Below are 27,017 nucleotides of genomic sequence, written 5' to 3' on the forward strand. Positions count from 1 at the left end.
GACGGCTCACCTCTCACAGTTCTGGGCGACTTTAACCTCCCCACGCCTACCTTTGACTCATTCCTCTCTGCCTCCTTCTTTCCACTCCTCTCCTCTTTTGACCTCACCCTCTTCCCCTACTCACGGCAGGAAATACGCTCGACCTCATCTTTACTAGATGCTGTTCTTCCACTAACCTCGTTGCAACTCCCTCCAAGTCTCCGACCACTACCTTGTATCCTTTTCCCTCTCGCTCTCATCCAACACTTCCCACACTGCCCCTACTCGGATGGTATCGCGCCGTCCCAACCTTCGCTCTCTCTCCCCCGCTACTCTCTCCTCTTCCATCCTATCATCTCTTCCCTCTGCTCAAACCTTCTCCAACCTATCTCCTGATTCTGCCTCCTCAACCCTCCTCTCCTCCCTTTCTGCATCCTTTGACTCTCTATGTCCCCTATCCTCCAGGCCGGCTCGGTCCTCCCCTCCCGCTCCGTGGCTCGACGACTCATTGCGAGCTCACAGAACAGGGCTCCGGGCAGCCGAGCGGAAATGGAGGAAAACTCGCCTCCCTGCGGACCTGACATCCTTTCACTCCCTCTCTCTACATTTTCCTCTTCTCTCTCTGCTGCTAAAGCCACTTTCTACGACTCTAAATTCCAAGCATCTGCCTCTAACCCTAGGAAGCTCTTTGCAACCTTCTCCTCCCTCCTGAATCCTCCTCCCCCTCCCCCTCCTCCCCTCTCTGCAGATGACTTCGTCAACCATTTTGAAAAGAAGGTCGACGACATCCGATCCTCGTTTGCTAAGTCAAACGACACCGCTGGTTCTGCTCACACTGCCCTACCCTGTGCTCTGACCTCTTTCTCCCCTCTCTCTCCAGATGAAATCTCGCGTCTTGTGACGGCCGGCCGCCCTACAACCTGCCCGCTTGACCCTATCCCCTCCTCTCTTCTCCAGACCATTTCCGGAGACCTCCTCCCTTACCTCACCTCGCTCATCAACTCATCCCTGACCGCTGGCTACGTCCCTTCCGTCTTCAAGAGAGCGAGAGTTGCACCCCTTCTGAAAAAACCTACACTCGATCCCTCCGATGTCAACAACTACAGACCAGTATCCCTTCTTTCTTTTCTCTCCAAAACTCTTGAACGTGCCGTCCTTGGCCAGCTCTCCCGCTATCTCTCTCAGAATGACCTTCTTGATCCAAATCAGTCAGGTTTCAAGACTAGTCATTCAACTGAGACTGCTCTTCTCTGTATCACGGAGGCGCTCCGCACTGCTAAAGCTAACTCTCTCTCCTCTGCTCTCATCCTTCTAGACCTATCGGCTGCCTTCGATACTGTGAACCATCAGATCCTCCTCTCCACCCTCTCCGAGTTGGGCATCTCCCGGCGCGGCCCACGCTTGGATTGCGTCCTACCTGACAGGTCGCTCCTACCAGGTGGCGTGGCGAGAATCCGTCTCCACACCACGTGCTCTCACCACTGGTGTCCCCAGGGCTCTGTTCTAGGCCCTCTCCTATTCTCGCTATACACCAAGTCACTTGGCTCTGTCATAACCTCACATGGTCTCTCCTATCATTGCTATGCAGACGACACACAATTAATCTTCTCCTTTCCCCCTTCTGATGACCAGGTGGCGAATCGCATCTCTGCATGTCTGGCAGACATATCCGTGTGGATGACGGATCACCACCTCAAGCTGAACCTCGGCAAGACGGAGCTGCTCTTCCTCCCGGGGAAGGACTGCCCGTTCCATGATCTCGCCATCACGGTTGACAACTCCATTGTGTCCTCCTCCCAGAGCGCTAAGAATCTTGGCGTGATCCTGGACAACACCCTGTCGTTCTCAACTAACATCAAGGCGGTGGCCCGTTCCTGTAGGTTCATGCTCTACAACATCCGCAGAGTACGACCCTGCCTCACACAGGAAGCGGCGCAGGTCCTAATCCAGGCACTTGTCATCTCCCGTCTGGATTACTGCAACTCGCTGTTGGCTGGGCTCCCTGCCTGTGCCATTAAACCCCTACAACTCATCCAGAACGCCGCAGCCCGTCTGGTGTTCAACCTTCCCAAGTTCTCTCCGTCACCCCGCTCCTCCGCTCCCTCCACTGGCTTCCAGTTGAAGCTCGCATCCGCTACAAGACCATGGTGCTTGCCTACGGAGCTGTGAGGGGAACGGCACCTCAGTACCTCCAGGCTCTGATCAGGCCCTACACCCAAACAAGGGCACTGCGTTCATCCACCTCTGGCCTGCTCGCCTCCCTACCACTGAGGAAGTACAGTTCCCGCTCAGCCCAGTCAAAACTGTTCGCTGCTCTGGCCCCCCAATGGTGGAACAAACTCCCTCACGACGCCAGGACAGCGGAGTCAATCACCACCTTCCGGAGACACCTGAAACCCCACCTCTTTAAGGAATACCTAGGATAGGATAAAGTAATCCCTCTCACCCCCCCTCCCCCTGAAAAGATTTAGATGCACTACTGTTCCACTGGAGGTCATAAGGTGAATGCACCAATTTGTAAGTCGCTCTGGATAAGAGCGTCTGCTAAATGACTTAAATGTAAATGTAAATGTAATACTGTATGATTCAGTGCAATGTCTACCACATAATACTGTATGATTCAGTGTAATGTCTACCACATAATACTGTATGATTCAGTGTAATGTCTACCACATAATACTGTATGATTCAGTGTAATGTCTACCACATAATACTGTATGATTCAGTGTAATGTCTACCACATAATACTGTATGACCACATAATACTGTATGATTCAGTGCAATGTCTACCACATAATACTGTATGATTCAGTGTAATGTCTACCACATAATACTGTATGATTCAGTGTAATGTCTACCACATAATACTGTATGATTCAGTGTAATGTCTACCACATAATACTGTATGACCACATAATACTGTATGATTCAGTGTAATGTCTACCACATAATACTGTATGATTCAGTGTAATGTCTACCACATAATACTGTATGATTCAGTGTAATGTCTACCACATAATACTGTATGACCACATAATACTGTATGATTCAGTGTAATGTCTACCACATAATACTGTATGATTCAATGTAATGTCTACCACATAATACTGTATGATTCAGTGTAATGTCTACCACATAATACTGTATGATTCAGTGCAATGTCTACCACATAATACTGTATGATTCAGTGTAATGTCTACCACATAATACTGTATGACCACATAATACTGTATGATTCAGTGTAATGTCTACCACATAATACTGTATGACCACATAATTCAGTGCAATGTCTACCACATAATACTGTATGATTCAGTGTAATGTCTACCATAATACTGTATGATTCAGTGTAATGTCTACCACATAATACTGTATGATTCAGTGTAATGTCTACCACATAATACTGTATGATTCATTCAGTGTAATGTCTACCACATAATACTGTATGATTCAGTGTAATGTCTACCACATAATACTGTATGATTCAGTGTAATGTCTACCACATAATACTGTATGACCACATAATACTGTATGATTCAGTGTAATGTCTACCACATAATACTGTATGATTCAGTGCAATGTCTACCACATAATACTGTATGATTCAGTGCAATGTCTACCACATAATACTGTATGATTCAGTGTAATGTCTACCACATAATACTGTATGACCACATAATACTGTATGATTCAGTGCAATGTCTACCACATAATACTGTATGATTCAGTGTAATGTCTACCACATAATACTGTATGATTCAGTGTAACGTCTACCACATAATACTGTATGATTCAGTGTAACGTCTACCACATAATACTGTATGATTCAGTGTAATGTCTACCACATAATACTGTATGATTCAGTGTAATGTCTACCACATAATACTGTATGATTCAGTGTAATGTCTACCACATAATACTGTATGATTCAGTGTAATGTCTACCACATAATACTGTATGATTCAGTGTAATGTCTACCACATAATACTGTATGACCACATAATACTGTATGATTCAGTGTAATGTCTACCACATAATACTGTATGATTCAGTGCAATGTCTACCACATAATACTGTATGATTCAGTGCAATGTCTACCACATAATACTGTATGATTCAGTGTAATGTCTACCACATAATACTGTATGACCACATAATACTGTATGATTCAGTGCAATGTCTACCACATAATACTGTATGATTCAGTGTAATGTCTACCACATAATACTGTATGACCACATAATACTGTATGACCACATAATACTGTATGATTCAGTGTAATGTCTACCACATAATACTGTATGATTCAGTGTAATGTCTACCACATAATACTGTATGACCACATAATACTGTATGATTCAGTGCAATGTCTACCACATAATACTGTATGACCACATAATACTGTATGATTCAGTGTAATGTCTACCACATCTGGAACTGCCGATCTGCGGCCAACAAGGCAGAGTTCATCTCAGCCTATGCCTCCCTCCAGTCCCTCGACTTCTTGCCACTGACGGAAACATGGATCACCACAGATAACACTGCTACTCCTACTGCTCTCTCTTCGTCTGCCCACGTGTTCTCGCACACCCCGAGAGCTTCTGGTCAGCGGGGTGGTGGCACCGGGATCCTCATCTCTCCCAAGTGGTCATTCTCTTTCTCCCCTTACCCATCTGTCTATCGCCTCCTTTGAATTCCATGCTGTCACAGTTACCAGCCCTTTCAAGCTTAACATCCTTATCATTTATCGCCCTCCAGGTTCCCTCGGAGAGTTCATCAATGAGCTTGATGCCTTGATAAGCTCCTTTCCTGAGGACGGCTCACCTCTCACAGTTCTGGGCGACTTTAACCTCCCCCCACGTCTACCTTTGACTCATTCCTCTCTGCCTCCTTCTTTCCACTCCTCTCCTCTTTTGACCTCACCCTCTCACCTTCCCCCCTACTCACAAGGCAGGAAATACGCTCGACCTCATCTTTACTAGATGCTGTTCTTCCACTAACCTCATTGCAACTCCCCTCCAAGTCTCCGACCACTACCTTGTATCCTTTTCCCTCTCGCTCTCATCCAACACTTCCCACACTGCCCCTACTCGGATGGTATCGCGCCGTCCCAACCTTCGCTCTCTCTCCCCGCTACTCTCTCCTCTTCCATCCTATCATCTCTTCCCTCTGCTCAAACCTTCTCCAACCTATCTCCTGATTCTGCCTCCTCAACCCTCCTCTCCTCCCTTTCTGCATCCTTTGACTCTCTATGTCCCCTATCCTCCAGGCCGGCTCGGTCCTCCCTCCCGCTCCGTGGTTCGACGACTCATTGCGAGCTCACAGAACAGGGCTCCGGGCAGCCGAGCGGAAATGGAGGAAAACTCCGCCTCTCCCTGCGGACCTGGCATCCTTTCACTCCCTCCTCTCTACATTTTCCTCTTCTCTCTCTGCTGCTAAAGCCACTTTCTACCACTCTAAATTCCAAGCATCTGCCTCTAACCCTAGGAAGCTCTTTGCCACCTTCTCATCCCTTCTGAATCCTCCTCCCCCTCCCCCCCTCCTCCTCCTCTCTGCAGATGACTTCGTCAACCATTTTGAAAAGAAGGTCGACGACATCCGATCCTCGTTTGCTAAGTCAAACGACACCGCTGGTTCTGCTCACACTGCCCTACCCTGTGCTCTGACCTTTTTCTCCCCTCTCTCTCCAGATGAAATCTCGCGTCTTGTGACGGCCGGCCGCCCAACAACCTGCCCGCTTGACCCTATCCCCTCCTCTCTTCTCCAGACCATTTCCGGAGACCTTCTCCCTTACCTCACCTCGTTCATCAACTCATCCCTGACCGCTGGCTACGTCCCTTCCGTCTTCAAGAGAGCGAGAGTTGCACCCCTTCTGAAAAAACCTACACTCGATCCCTCCGATGTCAACAACTACAGACCAGTATCCCTTCTTTCTTTTCTCTCCAAAACTCTTGAACGTGCCGTCCTTGGCCAGCTCTCCCGCTATCTCGCTCAGAATGACCTTCTTGATCCATATCAGTCAGGTTTCAAGACTAGTCATTCAACTGAGACTGCTCTTCTCTGTATCACGGAGGCGCTCCGCACTGCTAAAGCTAACTCTCTCTCCTCTGCTCTCATCCTTCTAGACCTATCGGCTGCCTTCGATACTGTGAACCATCAGATCCTCCTCTCCACCCTCTCCGAGTTGGGCATCTCCGGCGCGGCACGCTTGGATTGCGTCCTACCTGACAGGTCGCTCCTACCAGGTGGCATGGCGAGAATCCGTCTCCACACCACGTGCTCTCACCACTGGTGTCCCCCAGGGCTCTGTTCTAGGCCCTCTCCTATTCTCGCTATACACCAAGTCACTTGGCTCCGTCATAACCTCACATGGTCTCTCCTATCATTGCTATGCAGACGACACACAATTAATCTTCTCCTTTCCCCCTTCTGATGACCAGGTGGCGAATCGCATCTCTGCATGTCTGGCAGACATATCAGTGTGGATGACGGATCACCACCTCAAGCTGAACCTCGGCAAGACGGAGCTGCTCTTCCTCCCGGGGAAGGACTGCCCGTTCCATGATCTCGCCATCACGGTTGACAACTCCACTGTGTCCTCCTCCCAGAGCGCTAAGAACCTTGGCGTGATCCTGGACAACACCCTGTCGTTCTCAACTAACATCAAGGCGGTGGCCCGTTCCTGTAGGTTCATGCTCTACAACATCCGCAGAGTACGACCCTGCCTCACACAGGAAGCGGCGCAGGTCCTAATCCAGGCACTTGTCATCTCCCGTCTGGATTACTGCAACTCGCTGTTGGCTGGGCTCCCTGCCTGTGCCATTAAACCCCTACAACTCATCCAGAACGCCGCAGCCCGTCTGGTGTTCAACCTTCCCAAGTTCTCTCACGTCACCCCGCTCCTCCGCTCCCTCCACTGGCTTCCAGTTGATGCTCGCATCCGCTACAAGACCATGGTGCTTGCCTACGGAGCTGTGAGGGGAACGGCACCTCAGTACCTCCAGGCTCTGATCAGGCCCTACACCCAAACAAGGGCACTGCGTTCATCCACCTCTGGCCTGCTCGCCTCCCTACCACTGAGGAAGTACAGTTCCCGCTCAGCCCAGTCAAAACTGTTCGCTGCTCTGGCCCCCCAATGGTGGAACAAACTCCCTCACGACGCCAGGACAGCGGAGTCAATCACCACCTTCCGGAGACACCTGAAACCCCACCTCTTTAAGGAATACCTAGGATAGGATAAAGTAATCCTTCTCACCCCCCTTAAAAGATTTAGATACACTATTGTAAAGTGGCTGTTCCACTGGATGTCATAAGGTGAACGCACCAATTTGTTAGTCGCTCTGGATAAGAGCGTCTGCTAAATGACTTAAATGTAAATGTAAATGATATGAGTGAACCCCTGAATAACACTAATGTAGTCTGATATGAATGAACCCCTGAATAACACTAATGTAGTCTGATATGAGTGAACCCCTGAATAACACTAATGTAGTCATGAACCCCTGATTAACACTGATGTAGTCTGATATGAATGAACCCCTGAATAACACTAATGTAGTCATGAACCCCTGAATAACACTAATGTAGTCATGAACCCCTGATTAACACTGATGTAGTCTGATATGAGTGAACCCCTGATTAACACTAATGTAGTCTGATATGAGTGAACCCCTGATTAACACGAATGTAGTCATGAACCCCTGAATAACACTAATGTACTCATGAACCCCTGAATAACACTAATGTAGTCATGAACCCCTGATTAGCACTGATGTAGTCTGATATGAATGAACCCCTGAATAACACTAATGTAGTCTGATATGAGTGAACCCCTGATTAACACTAATGTAGTCTGATATGAGTGAACCCCTAATTAACACTAATGTAGTCTGATATGAGTGAACCCCTGAATAACACGAATGTAGTCTGATATGAGTGAACCCCTAATTAACACTAATGTAGTCTGATATGAGTGAACCCCTGATTAACACTAATGTAGTCATGAACCCCTGATTAACACTAATGTAGTCTGATATGAATGAACCCCTGAATAAACACTAATGTAGTCTGATATGAATGAACCCCTGAATAAACACTAATGTAGTCTGATATGAATGAACCCCTGAATAACACTAATGTAGTCATGAACCCCTGAATAACACTACTGTAGTCTGATATGAGTGAACCCCTGATTAACACTAATGTAGTCTGATATGAATGGCCACAAGTCAGTGATTGAGGAAACTAATGCTGCAGCTATTTTCCATTCAAGTGTGGTTTGCATGAGGCTAAACAAACTGCCACTTTCCTACAGGCTCATAACCTGCTGACCTGGCTAGATCCATGTAACATCCAATCAATTCCACTGATCAGTCAGCTCACTGAAAAACAGGGGTCAGAAAAAGGTACCGAAACTCTCATTGTTTCTCTCTCGCATTGTTTTCCCAGAACATTGAGTCTTGCTTTACATCATGACAAGGTAAAGAGAGTCTCCTATCAGTCTATAGTCAGAACAGAAGGTATCCATCAACATCAGTCTATAAATGGTCAGAACAGAAGGTGTCCAGGTCTATCAGTCTATAGATGGTCAGAACAGAAGGTATCCAGGTCTATCAGTCTATAGATGGTCAAAACAGAAGGTGTCCAGGTCTAAAGATGGTCAAAACAGAAGGTGTCCAGGTCTAAAGATGGTCAAAACAGAAGGTGTCCAGGTCTATAGATGGTCAGAACAGAAGGTGTCCAGGTCTATAGATGGTCAGAACAGAAGGTGTCCAGGTCTATAGATGGTCAAAACAGAAGGTGTCCAGGTCTATAGATGGTCAAAACAGAAGGTGTCCAGGTCTATAGATGGTCAAAACAGAAGGTGTCCAGGTCTATAGATGGTCAAAACAGAAGGTGTCCAGGTCTATCAGTCTATAGATGGTCAGAACAGAAGGTATCCAGGTCTATCAGTCTATAGATGGTCAAAACAGAAGGTGTCCAGGTCTATAGATGGTCAGAACAGAAGGTATCCAGGTCTATAGATGGTCAGAACAGAAGGTATCCAGGTCTATAGATGGTCAGAACAGAAGGTATCCAGGTCTATCGGTCTATAGATGGTCAGAACAGAAGGTATCCAGGTCTATAGATGGTCAGAACAGAAGGTATCCAGGTCTATAGATGGTCAGAACAGAAGGTGTCCAGGTCTATAGATGGTCAGAACAGAAGGTGTCCAGGTCTATCAGTCTATAGATGGTCAGAACAGAAGGTATCCAGGTCTATTGGTCTATAGATGGTCAAAACAGAAGGTGTCCAGGTCTATAGATGGTCAGAACAGAAGGTGTCCAGGTCTATAGATGGTCAGAACAGAAGGTATCCAGGTCTATCGGTCTATAGATGGTCAGAACAGAAGGTATCCAGGTCTATAGATGGTCAGAACAGAAGGTGTCCAGGTCTATCAGTCTATAGATGGTCAGAACAGAAGGTATCCAGGTCTATCGGTCTATAGATTGGTCTAGAGAGCAGCACAGTGGACTTGGTTGTGAGCCACGCCTCCTCACTGGTCTCTATCATGCTGCCTCCCTCTGACTTATTCAAATCGGTTCCCTCTGCCTCTACCCGGTTCCCTCTGCCTCCACCCGGTTCCCTCTGCCTCTACCCGGTTCCCTCTGCCTCTACCCGGTTCCCTCTGCCTCTACCCGGTTCCCTCTGCCTCTACCCGACTGTGACCGGTTCCTTCTGCCTCCACCCGACTGTGACCGGTTCCTTCTGCCTCTACCCGACTGTGCATCGAAATGAGCAGCTTATGATGACAAAACAAGCAAACAACCACACGAACATTCTAAACTTGGACTTAGGGCCACAGCAGAGAGAGAGATGATTCTATTTAGGGCCACAGCAGAGAGAGGGGGGATCCTATTTAGGGCCACAGCAGAGAGAGAGAGAGGATCCAATCTAGGGCCACAGCAGAGAGAGAGAGGATTCTATTTAGGGCCACAGCAGAGAGAGGGGGGATCCTATTTAGGGCCACAGCAGAGAGAGAGAGAGGATCCAATCTAGGGCCACAGCAGAGAGAGAGAGAGGAGATCCAATCTAGGGCCACAGCAGAGAGAGAGAGAGAGAGGAGATCCAATTTAGGGCCACAGCAGAGAGAGAGAGAGAGGAGAGATCCAATTTAGGGCCACAGCAGAGAGAGAGAGAGAGAGAGAGAGGAGATCCAATTTAGGGCCACAGCAGAGAGAGAGAGAGAGAGAGAGAGAGAGAGAGATCAATTTAGGGCCACAGCAGAGAGAGAGAGAGAGAGAGATCCTATTTAGGGCCACAGCAGAGAGAGGGGGGATCCTATTTAGGGCCACAGCTGAGAGAGAGAGGATCCAATCTAGGGCCACAGCAGAGAGAGAGAGAGAGAGGAGATCCAATTTAGGGCCACAGCAGAGAGAGAGAGAGAGGAGATCCTATTTAGGGCCACAGCAGAGAGAGAGAGAGAGGAGATCCTATTTAGGGCCACAGCAGAGAGAGAGAGAGAGGGGATCCTATTTAGGGCCACAGCAGAGAGAGAGAGAGAGGAGATCCTATTTAGGGCCACAGCAGAGAGAGAGAGAGAGGAGATCCTATTTAGGGCCACAGCAGAGAGAGAGAGAGGAGATCCTATCTAGGGCCACAGCAGAGAGAGAGAGATAGGATCCTATCTAGGGCCACAGCAGAGAAAGAAAGAGAGAGAGAGAGAGGATCCTATCTAGGGCCACAGCAGAGAGAGAGAGATAGGATCCTATTTAGGGCCACAGCAGAGAGAGAGAGAGGGGATCCTATCTAGGGCCACAGCAGAGAGAGAGAAGGGATCCTATCTAGGGCCACAGCAGAGAGAGGATCCTATCGGTGAAATACGTGTTATTTTCTCTCCTAAATAAGACACCATTTCTAAATCTGCGAGATAACACACATTCTTCAGGCAATCTAAAAATGACCAAAACCTAATCGATGAATACAATTATTACTAGTGGTACATAATGGTGCTTTGTGATTCTATACAGCACCATGTGATTCTATACAGCACCATCTCTTCAGTATCTATGTGATTCTATACAGCACCATCTCTTCAGTATCTATGTGATTCTATAGAGCACCATCTCTTCAGTATCTATGTGATGATTCTATACAGCACCATCTCTTCAGTATCTATGTGATTCTCTCTTCAGTATCTATGTGATTCTATAGAGCACCATCTCTTCAGTATCTATGTGATTCTATACAGCACCATCTCTTCAGTATCTATGCACCATCTCTTCAGTATCTATGTGATTTCTATACAGCACCATCTCTTCAGTATCTGTGATTCTATACAGCACCATCTCTTCAGTATCTATGTGATGATTCTATACAGCACCATCTCTTCAGTATCTATGTGATGATTCTATACAGCACCATCTCTTCAGTATCTATGTGATGATTCTATACAGCACCATCTCTTCAGTATCTATGTGATGATTCTATAGAGCACCATCTCATCAGTATCTATGTGATGATTCTATACAGCACCATCTCTTCAGTATCTATGTGATGATTCTATACAGCACCATCTCTTCAGTATCTATGTGATTCTATACAGCACCATCTCTTCAGGACATTGTAAGAAGAACTCACCAGCAGTTGGGTAAGTTAAGGGTGATACTTCCCCCTATGGCCTCTCCAAAGGTGATGTACCCTATGGTCCCCAAGCTGATATAGAGGAAGGTAACGATGCCCATTCCCAGATATAGAACCATATTGAAACTCTGAGGCTTCTGCATCTTGTTCTCCAGGGGCAGGACCTGAGACATGGAGAGGAACAACGTCAGTTACGTTAATTAACACACTTCACCTTAAGTTGCCATTATACCTATGAAACTACACAGTTCTAACTGTAGTAGTATGTTGTAATAACATGTAATGTACACAGTAATATTTTTGCGGCATATGTTGAACATGAACAGTAATACGTTACCACTCCTATCCCCTCGAAAGCAAAGATGGCCGTTCCAAAGAAGAGAGGATAGTCTTTGGCATGACCCACCTTCGGCAGGCTGATACGATTTGGTATGTTCTGGAAATCACAGGAGAAAAAAGGCTACAGTCAGGCAATCAAATAAAAATCCATAACAGTTAACATAATAGGGCTCTCGTCCAACACGAGCCACCAGAAGAGCTTCAATGTGCCATGGCGTAGATTCTACAAGTGTCTAGAACTCTGTTGGAGGGATGTGACACCATTATTGCACACAAAATTCCATCATTTGATGTTTTGTTGATGCGGTGGTAACCCTGGCAAAGCACACAGCCCCACGGCAGAGGACCCCCTACTGCTGCCGTGATAGTATGTGAACACGTCATGAGCCATCAATGTATATTTATTTATTTTTATTATAGGAAATTAGCTATAAAACTGCAACAGTGTCTTTCAGCCGGAAACGCACCCGTGTGGAAGCGTCTGCTTTCAATATACTTTGTATCCCTCATTTACTCAAGTATTTCCTTTATTTTGTCGTTTACTCTCCATTTGCCCTCAGCATGCATTTCTCTTTCTCACCATTCTGAAGGTCTATTGCGTTAAAAGAATGGGAACTTATCATGAAGTAGCTCACAGGTCTGCACCTACATCCATACCTCCCACATGTGGTCAGAGACAACCCTAGCCTTTTAGGGGCCCGAACCAACATTTTGTTGGGGCAATTCTACTCATTTTGCCATTGACGGAGAGAAAAATTTGCAATTTTACAGCTAATTTCTTGCAATTCTACACATTTTGCCGTAGGGTGGAGACACATTTTTTGCAGCTTTTAATATATCTGATGATCAATGGAGGGCCCCCGGTCGGTAGACCTTGATTACTATAAGTTTAGATAGCTGGCTGCTAGACTAACTACAAAGTGTTAGGGCTAGCATGTGTTTATTAGGCTACTGTGCAGTCTGGCAAGTAAACATAGCCTACAATACATACTGTAGTAAACATGGGAAAGTGCCTAATTTCTTACATAAGAGAGAGCAGGCCATCTCCAGACTTTCTCCTTGACCTCGAGTACCTTCAATGGCTGTACTAGAAAATGCGGGAACGCGGGAGACCGGGGTTTCAATTCACCGACGGGGAGGACGGAGTAGGCGGTCCTCGTCAATAAGAATTTGTGATTGATTCCATATTTGTTATTTCATAGTTGTGATGTCTTCACTATTATTCTACAATGTAGGGAAATAGTAAACATAAAGAAAGATCCTGGAATGAATAGGTGTGTCAAAACTTTTGATTGGTACTTGCATAATTCATATGATTAATATTATCGTATTTCTATTCCATAAAAAAAACTCTGGGTTTCCGTTAGGATAGAACGGAAAATATGGCGCTGTACAACCTGACGGTCGGCAGTACCGTACTGGGCTATTTAGCTAAAGAATCCCCTTGTGCGTGCAGGGCATGCGGGAGACCGGGATTCAATACCCGGATGGGTAGGACAGAGTAGACCGTCCTTGTAAATAAGAATTTGTTCTGAACTGACTTGCCTACTTGAATAAAGATTACATTAAGAGCATAACATTTTTGCAACTTAATTTTTTGATTCTAGTCTAACCAATACCCAAACCCAGATTAAGTGAAAATTGATTTATCAAGACCAGTCCCCATTCTTGTCTCAGAGCAGCGCAAAACGATGCTAAAAGTTGTAGGCTTTTGCTTCAAATTCTATTGCTTCGAACTATAATATGCTCTTTAAATAAATAACACCTACACCACTTTTAATACCACATTACTCAACATGAGTGAGACTCATGTCGCCTACGATAGGCCTACACTACATCAAAAAATATGACGACACTTCGCCAATAATTACATATAGAGGATTGAAGGATTCTAAATTAAAACCAAAAGCCTCCTCATGGGTTTCCCGGTGGCGGCCAACACGGGTATCGAAACCTGCATCTGTAGCAACACATTTTGCACTGTGGGAGCCCCCATCCACTCCGGAGCCCCCATCCACTCCGGAGTCCCATCAACAAAGTATCAACATACAGAGAGGTGTTGGTAAAGGTTTATTGTCCTGCTAATAGCCCATAATGGGCTATTATAATACTGTACATGGTGTCCAGGTCAGGATAACCAAAACATTTATTTATTAAAGACTTATCAGAAAGAATGTTAGTATTTATTTTTTTGATCCAAAGTCATGAATGAGTGAGTCACTCAGCTTTATGTAGGTGCCGCTATATGACGGTGTCATCAACTTGATAATATATAACGATATTATGGTGGTTATTTTGTTTAAAAAATAAAAAAAACGTAAGAGCGATTGAAATCTGAATAAAGGCCAAAACATGAATTTATATTTTTAGAGGGAGAGAAGCTCTGGGCCAATTGTGCACCGCCCATAAAGGCCAATATATAGCCCTGCTAATAGCCATAATGACGCTGTACAACGTGACCATGTGTGTTTAAAAGAGTATTTTCCAGTTAGCAACTATTTGTTTTACCTTCATTAGACTACTTTGTTCCAATATTTCTGTAATTCACTGATATTTATTCCAATAGTAATTCATTATGGATTCATAACTAAATAAGCATCAACATTTTGAAAGAGTGTTTTTATTTTATTAACGAAAACAAAGATGTTGATGAAGAAATTCTGTACTGCTGTTTTGAGTTAGAAATGTAACACTTAAGCATCATGTTAGTCCCTCCCCAAGAAGACAGTCCTGCAGTACGTACCGTGAAGCAGAAGACAGTCCTGCAGTACGTACCGTGAAGCAGAACAGTCCTGCAGTACGTACCGTGAAGCAGAACAGTCCTGCAGTACGTACCGTGAAGCAGAACAGTCCTGCAGTACTTACCGTGAAGCAGAAGACAGCCCTGCAGTACGTACCGTGAAGCAGAAGACAGCCCTGCAGTACTTACCGTGAAGCAGAAGACAGCCCTGCAGTACTTACCGTGAAGCAGAAGACAGCCCTGCAGTACTTACCGTGAAGCAGAAGACAGCCCTGCAGTACTTACCGTGAAGCAGAAGACAGCCCTGCAGTACTTACCGTGAAGCAGAAGACAGCCCTGCAGTACGTACCGTGAAGCAGAAGACAGCCCTGCAGTACGTACCGTGAAGCAGAAGAGCCCTGCAGTCGTACCGTGAAAGACAGCCCTGCAGTACGTACGTGAAGCAGAAGACAGCCCTGCAGTACGTGCCGTGAAGCAGAAGACAGCCCTGCAGTTCTTGAAGCAGAAGACAGCCCTGAAGCAGAAGACAGCCCTGAACTACGTACCGTGAAGCAGAACAGTCCTGAACTACGTGCCGTGAAGCAGAAGACAGTCCTGCAGTACGTACCGTGAAGCAGAAGACAGTCCTGCAGTTCTTACCGTGAAGCAGAAGACAGTCCTGAACTACGTACCGTGAAGCAGAACAGTCCTGAACTACGTACCGTGAAGCAGAACAGTCCTGAACTACGTACCGTGAAGCAGAACAGTCCTGAACTACGTACCGTGAAGCAGAAGAAGTAGATGAGGACCAGGCTAGTACACATGGCCAGGTTGGCTACCAGAGAGAGGGGGGCCAGGTACTTCAGGTTGCGGGTGAACACCAGGAGTATAACAGCTGGCAGGAAACACAACATGTAGAGACGGGAGTCAAAGCTGGGGACGGTCACAGCCGTCTGGTTGTTGTGGCAGTTCATGGTTGTCCCGTTAGAAGCTTCCACCACCTTAAAGAAAGCCACAAAACAATGAACACACGTCAGGGTATCCATTTCACACTATCGTGGCAACCTAAATTGTTGTCTAGCATTTTCTTCACATTACCCTTCCCAGCAAAGTTCAAGCAACTGTGATGACAGGGCTGAACAGAGGGCCGAACAGAGGGCCGAACAGTATAGCTGAGTAACAGCATGAGAAGATCACTCCAGGCAGTGATGATAACATCCACATTGCTGGTACCCATATAGGAGTGATAATAACATCCAAACTGCTGGTATCTTGTCCACTCCAGTGATGATAACATCTAAACTGCTGGTATCTTGTCCACTCCAGTGATGATAACATCCACACTGCTGGTATCTTGTCCACTCCAGTGATGATAACATCCAAACTGCTGGTATCTTGTCCACTCCAGTGATGATAACATCTAAACTGCTGTTACTGCTCAGGAAGAAGTAAACACCACCACCTTGTGATGAGAAACAGTACTGACCAAATATGAACATGACACCATGTCCCCTACCTGTTTGATATTGTCACTGAGGAAGACGAAGTAGACACAGCAGAAACCCAGCTGGGTGATGATCAAAAACACGTTCACTATCCGCCTGACGGAAAAGAGGAACAAGGACCCAAATCAACCTCTGTTCTACACATTAGAAGGGACCCCCCCCCAAACACTGAGGAGTTGAGAACTCTTATTGAATAAAGGTCAAATCACAAGTCATAATATATAAGAATAAAGGGACTTGTTATTTAAGAATACATTTCATGATTTATCACCTTCCTGTAGACACGTTCTATATTTACCTCCCCCATATCGAGTGCCTTCTCAGCCACGAGACATTCTCCATACCATACTGCACAGCATCGCCATAGTCCAGAAAGGGCTTGTTCAACCTAGAACAGAGGGACCATCACTCAGGGTAAGAGTGCTGATCTAGGATCAGGTCTACCCTGTCCATGGAACCCGACCTAGGATCAGGTCTACCCTGTCCATGGAACCCGACCTAGGATCAGGTCTACCCTGTCCATGGAACCCGACCTAGGATCAGGTCTACCCTGTCCATGGAACCCGACCTAGGATCAGGTCTACCCTGTCCATGGAACCCGATGGTCTACCCTGTCCAAACCCGACCTAGGATCAGGTCTACCCTGTCCATGGAACCCGACCTAGGATCAGGTCTACCCTGTCCATGGAACCCGACCTAGGATCAGGTCTACCCTGTCCATGGAACCCGACCTAGGATCAGGTCTACCCTGTCCATGGAACCCGACCTAGGATCAGGTCTACCCTGTCCATGGAACCCGACCTAGGATCAGGTCTACCCTGTCCATGGAACCCGACCTGGATCAGGTCTACCCTGTCCATGGAACCCGACCTAGGATCAGGTCTAACCTGTCCATGGAACCCGACCTAGGATCAGGTCTAACCTGTCCATGGAACCCGACCTAGGATCAGGTCTACCCTGTCCATGGAACCTGACCTAGGATCAGGTCTAACCTGTCCATGGAACCTGACCTAGGATCAGGTCTAACCTGTCCATGGAACCTTAATCATTATGGTCTAAAAGGCTCAACTGAATAATGAGCCCAGAATTCAATGACCATCTAAACACAAAACAAAAATGACCACACAGTGTTGACCCCATGTTGACTAAACATGACAGTGTTCAGCTGGGGGCCTGGTACCTGGTCACTAGCGTGAGGAATCCATTTGTATTTTGTAATACAAACAAACCAAACCTTAATGAGCACGGTGTGAATGCACCGTACTTCTCATTTCTGTAGAGTACACAACATAGGTTAATAATGTGCTTAATCGTCTAATAGAGAACAGGGGTGTGAACAATGGATGTAGAATATTCTACAGAAATGAGATGTACGGTGCATTCACACACCGTGCTCATTAAGGTTTGGTTTGTTTTTGTATTACAAAATACAAATGGTTTTCACTTCTCCTATAAAGGAAACTAACCGCACCAGATCAACAACATACCTTGAAGTCTGAACACACCCATAAGAGTGTGAACACAGTGGACCTATGAACACAGTGGACCTATGAACACAGTGGACCTATGAACACAGTGGACCTATGAACACAGTGGACCTATGAACACAGTGGACCTATGAACACAGTGGACCTATGAACACAGTGGACCTATGAACACAGTGGACCTATGAACACAGTGGACCTATGAACACAGTGACTGGCTTGGTTCACTTCAGTAAAAATCCTGCTTTATCCAATACTAGGCTTGATGGCATAGCTGCATTTAGGTGACTTTGACTTACGCTAATCTATGAACTGAACACATTTCACCATTCTAGTTTCCAGGACAACGTGAGAGATTTCCTCATAGACGTCAAACTCAAAAAAAGGAAGTGGCACAATGTGAAAGTACTGTACTTCTCTTCTTGATGCTTGACTCAAACTAGTTGCACAACAGTATCCACAACAATAGGATCCGTTTATGGAACTACTGAGGTGCACTGCATGCAAAAGATGTGAGAAAGGCGCCACTTACTTTACACTGAGGTGGTGGGAACAGATTACAAGCAGGTTCATACAGTGGACTGCTATTATCCCCATGGCAAACAGACTCAGAGGTCCTAACTGGAAAGGAAGAGAGAAGATAAGTGTCATTAGGTGTTGTCCCATTGGGATTCTGTCATTAGGTGTTGTCCCATTGGGATTCTGTCATTAGGTGTTGTCCCATTGGGATTCTGTCATTAGGTGTTGTCCCATTGGGATTCTGTCATTAGGTGTTGTCCCATTGGGATCCCGTTGGGATTCTGTCATTAGGTGTTGTCCCATTGGGATTCTGTCATTAGGTGTTGTCCCATTGGGATTCTGTCATTAGGTGTTGTCCCATTGGGATCCCGTTGGGATTCTGTCATTAGGTGTTGTCCCATTGGGATTCTGTCATTAGGTGTTGTCCCGTTGGGATCCCATTGGGATTCTGTCATTAGGTGTTGTCCCATTGGGATCCCATTGGGATTCTGTCATTAGGTGTTGTCCCGTTGGGATTCTGTCATTAGGTGTTGTCCCATTGGGATTCTGTCATTAGGTGTTGTCCCATTGGGATTCTGTCATTAGGTGTTGTCCCGTTGGGATTCTGTCATTAGGTGTTGTCCCATTGGGATTCTGTCATTAGGTGTTGTCCCATTGGGATTCTGTCATTAGGTGTTGTCCCGTTGGGATTCTGTCATTAGGTGTTGTCCCGTTGGGATTCTGTCATTAGGTGTTGTCCCATTGGGATTCTGTCATTAGGTGTTGTCCCGTTGGTATTCGGTCATTAGGTGTTGTCCCATTGGGATTCGGTCATTAGGTGTTGTCCCATTTGGATTCTGTCATTAGGTGTTGTCCCATTGGGATTCTGTCATTAGGTGTTGTCCCATTGGGATTCGGTCATTAGGTGTTGTCCCATTGGGATTCGGTCATTAGGTGTTGTCCCATTGGGATTCGGTCATTAGGTGTTGTCCCATTGGGATTCTGTCATTAGGTGTTGTCCCATTGGGATTCTGTCATTAGGTGTTGTCCCATTGGGATTCGGTCATTAGGTGTTGTCCCATTGGGATTCTGTCATTAGGTGTTGTCCCATTGGGATTCTGTCATTAGGTGTTGTCCCATTGGGATTCTGTCATTCCCTCACACTGCACTTGCAGAATAAATGTATTAGCCATGGACATCTACTAAGGAGCTCTAGAATAGATCAAAGCAAGATTGTTTAAATAATGATAAAGGTTTTGAACAAATACAAGAGAACACTTAATTAAATAAAATGGTGGTTCAGGCAGGGTGACCGTTCTAAGGCTGAGTCTGGTAGAACGGGCAGGGTGACCGTTCAAAGCCTGAGTCTGATAGAACAGGCAGGGTGACCGTTCTAAGGCTGAGTCTGATAGAACAGGCAGGGTGACCATTCTAAGGCTGAGTCTGGTAGAACAGGCAGGGTGACCGTTCTAAGGCTGAGTCTGGTAGAACAGGCAGGGTGACCATTCTAAGGCTGAGTCTGGTAGAATGGGTATTTGGTTATCAGGAATTATTATTACTTCATTGTTAAATGTTTGTTGGCCTGCCCCTGACAGCCAGAGGTTGGCCCGATTCTGTCACCCTTAGGTGTTGACAGCCCTAGCAGCCCAGGATGTCCCCTTCTAACTGTCTTACCACAAGGCCTGACGTTCCTGACAGCTGAGGTAGACCAGGCAGGTGTTGTCCCATTGGCCAGATTCTGTCCTCTAACCTTATTACCACAAGGCCTGTTGTCCCAGCCCAGTGGGTCCCCCTTCTAACCTTCTGTCATAGACCTAGGTGTTGTCCCACAGCCAGAGGTTAGCAGCCCTGATTCTCTTCTAACCCTAACCCTTACCACAAGGCCTCACAGCCAGAGGTTAGCAGCCCCGTTGTCCCAACCCTTGGCCTGACAGCCAGAGGTAGACCTAGCAGCCCCGTGTCCGATGTCCCTCTTCTAACCCTTACCACAAGGCCTGCGTTCCTGACAGCCAGAGGTAGACCTAGCAGCCCAGTTGTCCCTCTTCTAACCCTAACCCTACCACAAGGCCTGCGTTCCTGACAGCCAGAGGTTCTGTCCCTCTTCTAACCCTAACCCTTACCACAAGGCCTGTTCCTGACAGCCAGAGGTCCCAGCCCCGGATTCTGTTCAACCCTTACCACAAGGCCTGTTGACAGCCAGAGGTCCCTAGCAGCCCTGGCCTATTCTGTCCCTCTTCTAACCCTAACCCTTACCACAAGGCCTGTCCCACAGCCAGAGGTAGACCTAGCAGCCCCGTGATGTCCCCTTCTAACCCTCCCTTACCACAAGGCCCTTGACAGCCAGAGGTAGACCTAGCAGCCCCGTTGTCCCTCTTCTAACCCTTACCACAAGGCCTGCGTTCCTGACAGCCAGAGGGAGACCTAGCAGCCCTGTTGTCCCATTGGGATTCCTGACAGCCAGAGGTAGACCTCATTAGGTGTTTCCCAACCCTTGGGATTCAGCCCCGTACCGATGTCCCTCTTCTAACCCTAACCCTTACCACAAGGCCTGCGTTCCTGACAGCCAGAGGTGTTGTCCCAGACCTTGGGATTCCACAAGGCCTCATTACAGGTGTTGTCCCTCTTCTAACCCTTACCACAAGGCCTGCGTTCCTGACAGCCAGATTACGGTGTCCCCTTCTAACCCTAACCCTTACCACAAGGCCTGCGTTCCTGACAGCCAGAGGTAGACCCTAGCAGGTGTTGTCCCATTGGGATTCTGCCTCATTAGGTGTTGTTCCCATTGGGATTCTGTCATTAGGTGTTGTGACAGCCAGAGGTTGGGATTCCCTCTTCTAACCCTCACACTGCACTTACCACAAGGCCTGTACAGCCAGAGACAGACCTAGCAGCCCTGTTGTCCCTCTTCAAAACCCTTACCTATCACAAGGCCTGCGTTCCTGACAGCCAGAGGAGACCTAGCAGCCCCGTTGTTCCCTCTTCTAACCCCCTTACCACAAGGCCTGCGTTCCTGACAGCCAGAGGAGAGACCTGATGTCCCTCTTCTAACCCTAACCCTTAAAAGGCCTGCGTTCCTGACAGCCAGAGGTAGACCTAGCAGCCCTGTACCGATGTGAACAAAGAGGTAGACCTAGCAGCCCCGTACCTCTTCTAACCCTTACCACAAGGCCTGCGTTCCTGAAGCCAGAGGGAGACTTAATTAAATAAAATGGTGTTCCTGACAGCCAGAGGTAGACCTAGCAGCCCTGTACCGATGTCCCTTCTAACCGTTTTGCGTTCCTGACAGCCAGAGTAGACCTAGCAGCCCCGTAATGATAACCCTTACCACAAGGCCTGCGTTCCTGACAGCCAGAGGCAGCCCCGGAGAACGTTCGTACAGCCAGAGGAGACCTTAATGTTCCCCTTCTAACCCTAACCCTGGCCTGCGTTCACAGCCAGCAGGGTGACCGTTCTAAGGCTGAGTCTAGCAGCCCCGTAGAACAGCCAGAGGCAGGGTGAACCCTTACCACAAGGCCTGCGTTCCTGACAGCCAGAGGTAGACCTAGCAGCCCCGTACCGATGTCCCTCTTCTAACCCTAACCCTTACCACAAGGCCTGCGTTCCTGACAGCCAGAGGTAGACCTAGCAGCCCCGTACCGATGTCCCTCTTCTAAACCCTTACCACAAGGCCTGCGTTCCTGACAGCCAGAGGTAGACCTAGTTGTTCCCCTTCTAACCCTAACCCTTACCACAAGGCCTGACAGCCAGAGGTCCTAGCAGCCCTGCATAGATGTCCCTCTTCTAACCCTAACCCTTACCACAAGGCCTGCGTTCCTGAGGGGTAGACCGTTGTCCCTCTTCTAAGGCCTGCGTTCCTGACAGCCAGAGGTAGACTGGTAGAACAGGCAGGAGCCAGAGGGAGACCTAGCAGCCCCGCACCGATCCCCTCTTCTAACCCTACCACAAGGCCTGGTTCCTGACAGCCAGAGGTAGACCTAGCAGCCCCGTACCGATGTTCCCCTTCTAACCCTAACCCTTAACAAGGCCTGCGTTCTGACATTGTTAAAGCCCTGTTTGTCCTCTTCTAACCCTAACCCTGACAAGGCCTGCGTTCCTGACAGCCAGAGGTAGACCTAGCAGCCCCGTACCGATGTCCCCTTCTAACCCTACAAGGCCTGCGTTCCTGACAGCCAGAGGTAGACCTAGCAGCCCCCGTACCGATGTTCCCCTGAGTTCCTGACAGCCAGAGGTAGACCTAGCAGCCCTGTACCGATGTTCCTCTTCTAACCCTAACCCTTACCACAAGGCCTTTCCTGACAGCCAGAGGTAGACCTAGCAGCCCGTACCGATGTCCTCTTCTAACCTAACCCTTACCACAAGGCCTGCGTTCCTGACAGCCAGAGGGAGACCTAGCAGCCCTGTACGATGTCCCTGACAGCCAGAGGTAGACCTAGCAGCCCCGTACCGATGTACCTCTTCTAACCCTTACCACAAGGCCTGCGTTCCTGACAGCCAGAGGTAGAGCCCCGTAGATGTTCCCTCTTCTAGCCCTGACAGCCAGAGGTAGACCTAGCAGCCCTGTACCGATGTCCCTCTTCTAACCCTAACCCTTACAAGGCCTGCGTTCCTGACAGCCAGAGGTAGACCTAGCAGCCCCGTACCGATGTCCTAACCCTTACCACAAGGCCTGCGTTCCTGCCCAGAGGGAGACCTAGCAGCCCCGATGTCCCTCTTCTAACCTAACCCTTACCACAAGGCCTGCGTTCCTGACAGCCAGAGGTAGACCTAGCAGCCCCGTACCGATGTCCCTCTTCTAACCCTAACCCTACCACAAGGCCTGCGTTCCTGACAGCCAGAGGTAGACCTAGCAGCCCGTGCCGATGTCCCTCTTCTAACCCTAACCCTTACCACAAGGCCTGACAGCCAGAGGTAGACCTCTTCTGTCCCTCTTCTAACCCCCTTACCACAAGGCCTGCGTTCCTGACAGCCAGAGGGAGACCTAGCAGCCCCGTACCGATGTCCCTCTTCTAACCCCCTTACCACAAGGCCTGCGTTCCTGACAGCCAGAGGGAGACCTAGCAGCCCCGTGCCGATGTCCCTCTTCTAACCCTAACCCTTACCACAAGGCCTCGTTCCTGACAGCCAGAGGGAGACCCAGCAGCCCGTGCCGATGTTCCCTCTTCTAACCCTCCCTCTAACCCTTACCACAAGGCCTGCGTTCCTGACAGCCAGAGGGAGACCTAGCAGCCCCGTACCGATGTCCCTCTTCTAACCCTAACCCTTACCACAAGGCCTGCGTTCCTGACAGCCAGAGGGAGACCTAGCAGCCCCGTACCGATGTCCCTCTTCTAACCCTAACCCTTACCACAAGGCCTGCGTTCCTGACAGCCAGAGGTAGACCTAGCAGCCCCGTGCCGATGTCCCTCTTCTTCCCTAACCCTTACCACAAGGCCTGCGTTCCTGACAGCCAGAGGTAGACCTAGCAGCCCCGCACCGATGTCCCTCTTCTAACCCTAACCCTTACCACAAGGCCTGCGTTCCTGACAGCCAGAGGTAGACCTAGCAGCCCTGTACCGATGTCCCTCTTCTAACCCTAACCCTTACCACAAGGCCTTACAGCCAGAGGTAGACCTAAGCCCTGCCGATGTCCCTCTTCTAACCCTAACCCTTACCACAAGGCCTGCGTTCCTGACAGCCAGAGGTAGACCTAGCAGCCCCGTACCGATGTCCCTCTTCTAACCCTAACCCTTACCACAAGGCCTGCGTTCCTGACAGCCAGAGGTAGACCTAGCAGCCCCGTACGATGTCCCTCTTCTAACCCTAACCCTTACCACAAGGCCTGCGTTCCTGACAGCCAGAGGTAGACCTAGCAGCCCCGTACCCTCTTCTAACCCTAACCCTTACCACAAGGCCTGCGTTCCTGACAGCCAGAGGGAGACCTAGCAGCCCCGCATCGATGTCCCTCTTCTAACCCTTACCACAAGGCCTGCGTTCCTGATGTCCCCTCTTCTAACCCTAACCCTTACCACAAGGCCTGCGTTCCTGACAGCCAGAGGGAGACCTAGCAGCCCCGCAGATGTCCTCTTCTAACCCTAACCCTTACCACAAGGCCTGCGTTCCTGACAGCCAGAGGGAGACCTCCCCCGCACTGTCCCTCTTCTAACCCTAACCCTTACCACAAGGCCTGCGTTCCTGACAGCCAGAGGTAGACCTAGCAGCCCCGTACCGATGTCCCTCTTCTAACCCTAACCCTTACCACAAGGCCTGCGTTCCTGACAGCCAGAGGTAGACCTAGCAGCCCCGTACCGATGTCCCTCTTCTAACCCTAACCCTTACCACAAGGCCTGCGTCTGACAGCCAGACGTAGACCTAGCAGCCCTTGTCCGTCTTCTAACCCTAACCCTTACCACAAGGCCTCGTTCCTGACAGCCAGAGGTAGACCTAGCAGCCCTGTACCGATGTCCCTCTTCTAACCCTAACCCTACCACAAGGCCTGCGTTCCTGACAGCCAGAGGTAGACCTAGCAGCCCCGTACCGATGTCCCTCTTCTAACCCTAACCCTTACCACAAGGCCTGCGTTCCTGACAGCCAGAGGTAGACCTAGCAGCCCCGTACCGATGTTCCCCTTCAGGAGGTGGATCAGGGTCTGTAAAAACCTACAACATAACAAATAAAACATGATCAGTGTCAAATCACATCACGCAACACAATAATGGAACCAAACAATTATGAATGCAGGCTCTGTCACACGCTCTCATATAAAATCAGCTCTTTGTATGGGGCCTGAGGAAGGTCTCAGGATGGAAACTGTGCTGCTAAGGACTTTTACTTTGGAAAACGTTTCAATACAATCGAGTTGCGCTTTGTAACGACCAAGATCTGGAATTTAATAAAAAATCTTTGCATGTAATATAACCATTACTTACGAAGCCCCTGTTTGGCCTCCGATTCGCTCATACTGAGAATCAGGTCCTGGGGGGAGAGGTGGAGTAGGACAGAGAACATCCTCCTCAGAGGTGCTCGCTGATATCCTGGAGAGAACTGGACCTGGGCCTGCAATACGGGGACACACAGTCCGTCTCCATTAAGTTGCTATGTAGCTACAATGTTGTTACATGGGCAGAAGGGAAACTTCAAATACATACTTAATTCAACTCCCTCAGTCAGAAGAACGTCCTAATTCTGTCGCTGAGATGACATGACTTCATACTGTCGATAGAAGGGTTCTACTACACAGAATCCCCACAGAAGGACCAGAGTTCTAGCCATAAATCGGTCCGCGAGACTCTGGCTTGTTGACGCAAACAACGCAGCGTGTTATTGCTGTAAGCTAATGATCTCATGACGGGCCACTAACAAGACACTTTAGGCTACTTCTCATCTAAAAGAAGAATCACTGAATGGAAAGTATTGAAATAGAGATATCCTGCGTATGTGGGAAAATGTGTGTTCCTACTCAATCACAGGGTACATGAGTTCCCTGGATATGTTCACTAGGCAAACGCTGTAGGTAGAAATGTCATGAATAGACCGGATCTCATTCCTTCTTCCACGTGTCAGAGAATCATGTTTGTCCTATTGGGATTCTTTGTCCAGATTGCCATCTGCACATTCCACAAGGTTGTGCCCTGTTGAACGCAGGGCTCATAATCCTAAAGCTTCTCAGAGTAGGAGTACTAATCTATCATCAGGTCGCCTCCTGTCCATATAAACATATTCCTTAGGATACAAAAAAGGACTGGATCAGCGCTCCTACTCATATAGAGACACTGATACCAGACGAGCAGTCCTACTTTTTAATGAATACAGGCCCTGTTCTGGGTTTCAAAATAAATACCGTCTTGACGATTGTCAGTGGTGGAGGTCATGGTTGGTCCGCTGGCGCTGGGTGGATCCTCCTGCTGTCTTAGTCTCGGATTCCTCCTTCAGAGCCACTGTGGTAAGGACAATGTAACAGAAGTGAATTCCATGTTATACTATAGCTTACCAGATCTCAAAGAATCAGCAGTGTTCTTATCTGGAGAAACATAGAACTGCTGGAGTTGAGGCTTGTTCTATGCGTTTACCGCACAGTCAGAAATGCTGACAGCAACTAGTTAAGCGTTATTACTGCACAGTAGTGTCGTCACGATATCAAGGTGTTATACTGAACTAAAATATAAAGTGTTAGTCCCATTGTTTCATGAGCTGAAATGAAAATATCCCAGAAATGTTCCATACGCACAAAAACCTTCTCGCTCAAATTGTGTGCACACCTTTGTTTACATCCCAGTTAGTGAGCATTTCTCCTTTGCCAAAATAATCCATCCACCTGAGAGGTGTGGCATATCTAGAAGCTGATTAACCAGAATGATCGTTACATAGGTGCATCTTGTGCTGGGGACAATAAAAGGCCACTCTAAAATAAGCAGTTTTGTCCCACATCGCCACAGATGTCTCAAGTTGAGAGAGCATGCAACTGGCATGCTGACAGCCGGAATGTCCAATAGAGCTGTTGGCAGATAATTTAATGTTCATTTCTCTACCATAAGCCGGCTCCAACGTCATTTTAGAGAATTTGGCAGTACGTCCAACCGCACCCGACCGCACTGAGCTGCTGAAACTTGGGGTTTGCACAACCAAAGAATTTCTGCACAAACTGTCAGAAACCGTCTCAGGGAAGCTCATCTGCCTCACCAGGGCCTTGACCTGACTGCAGTTCAGTGTCGTAACCGACGTCAGTGGGCAAATGCTCACCTATGATGGCCACTGGCACGCTGGAGAAGTGTGGTCTTCACAAATGAATCCCAGGTTTCAACTGTACCGGGCAGATAGCAGGCGTCGTGTGGGAGAGCGGTTTGCTGATGTCAACGTTGTTAACAGAGAATCCCATTGGTGGGGTTACGGTACGGG

General features: G+C 48.0%; 1 protein-coding gene across 2 annotated transcripts in view; it reads right to left on the reverse strand.

Moving 5' to 3' along the window:
* Positions 1-27,017, reverse strand: part of LOC115116888 (proton-coupled amino acid transporter 1-like) — a 46,386-nt gene that overhangs the window by 6,369 nt on the left and 13,000 nt on the right. The window contains exons 3-11 of one of the 2 annotated variants that reach the window (XM_065019950.1): positions 25,963-26,059; positions 25,052-25,178; positions 24,691-24,781; positions 18,181-18,269; positions 16,463-16,552; positions 16,176-16,260; positions 15,442-15,660; positions 11,939-12,037; positions 11,599-11,765 (exon numbers count right to left, since the gene is read on the reverse strand). In XM_065019950.1, coding sequence (XP_064876022.1) covers positions 11,599-11,765; positions 11,939-12,037; positions 15,442-15,660; positions 16,176-16,260; positions 16,463-16,552; positions 18,181-18,269; positions 24,691-24,781; positions 25,052-25,178; positions 25,963-25,993 — 998 coding nt within the window. In that variant the 5' untranslated portion in view covers positions 25,994-26,059. Of the gene's footprint in view, positions 1-11,598; positions 11,766-11,938; positions 12,038-15,441; positions 15,661-16,175; positions 16,261-16,462; positions 16,553-18,180; positions 18,270-21,652; positions 21,732-24,690; positions 24,782-25,051; positions 25,179-25,962; positions 26,060-27,017 lie in introns of those variants that run through there. The other variant, XM_065019949.1, reaches the window with a different exon arrangement.

This window comes from Oncorhynchus nerka, linkage group LG6, assembly GCF_034236695.1.
Source record: "Oncorhynchus nerka isolate Pitt River linkage group LG6, Oner_Uvic_2.0, whole genome shotgun sequence".
Lineage (NCBI taxonomy): Eukaryota > Metazoa > Chordata > Actinopteri > Salmoniformes > Salmonidae > Oncorhynchus > Oncorhynchus nerka.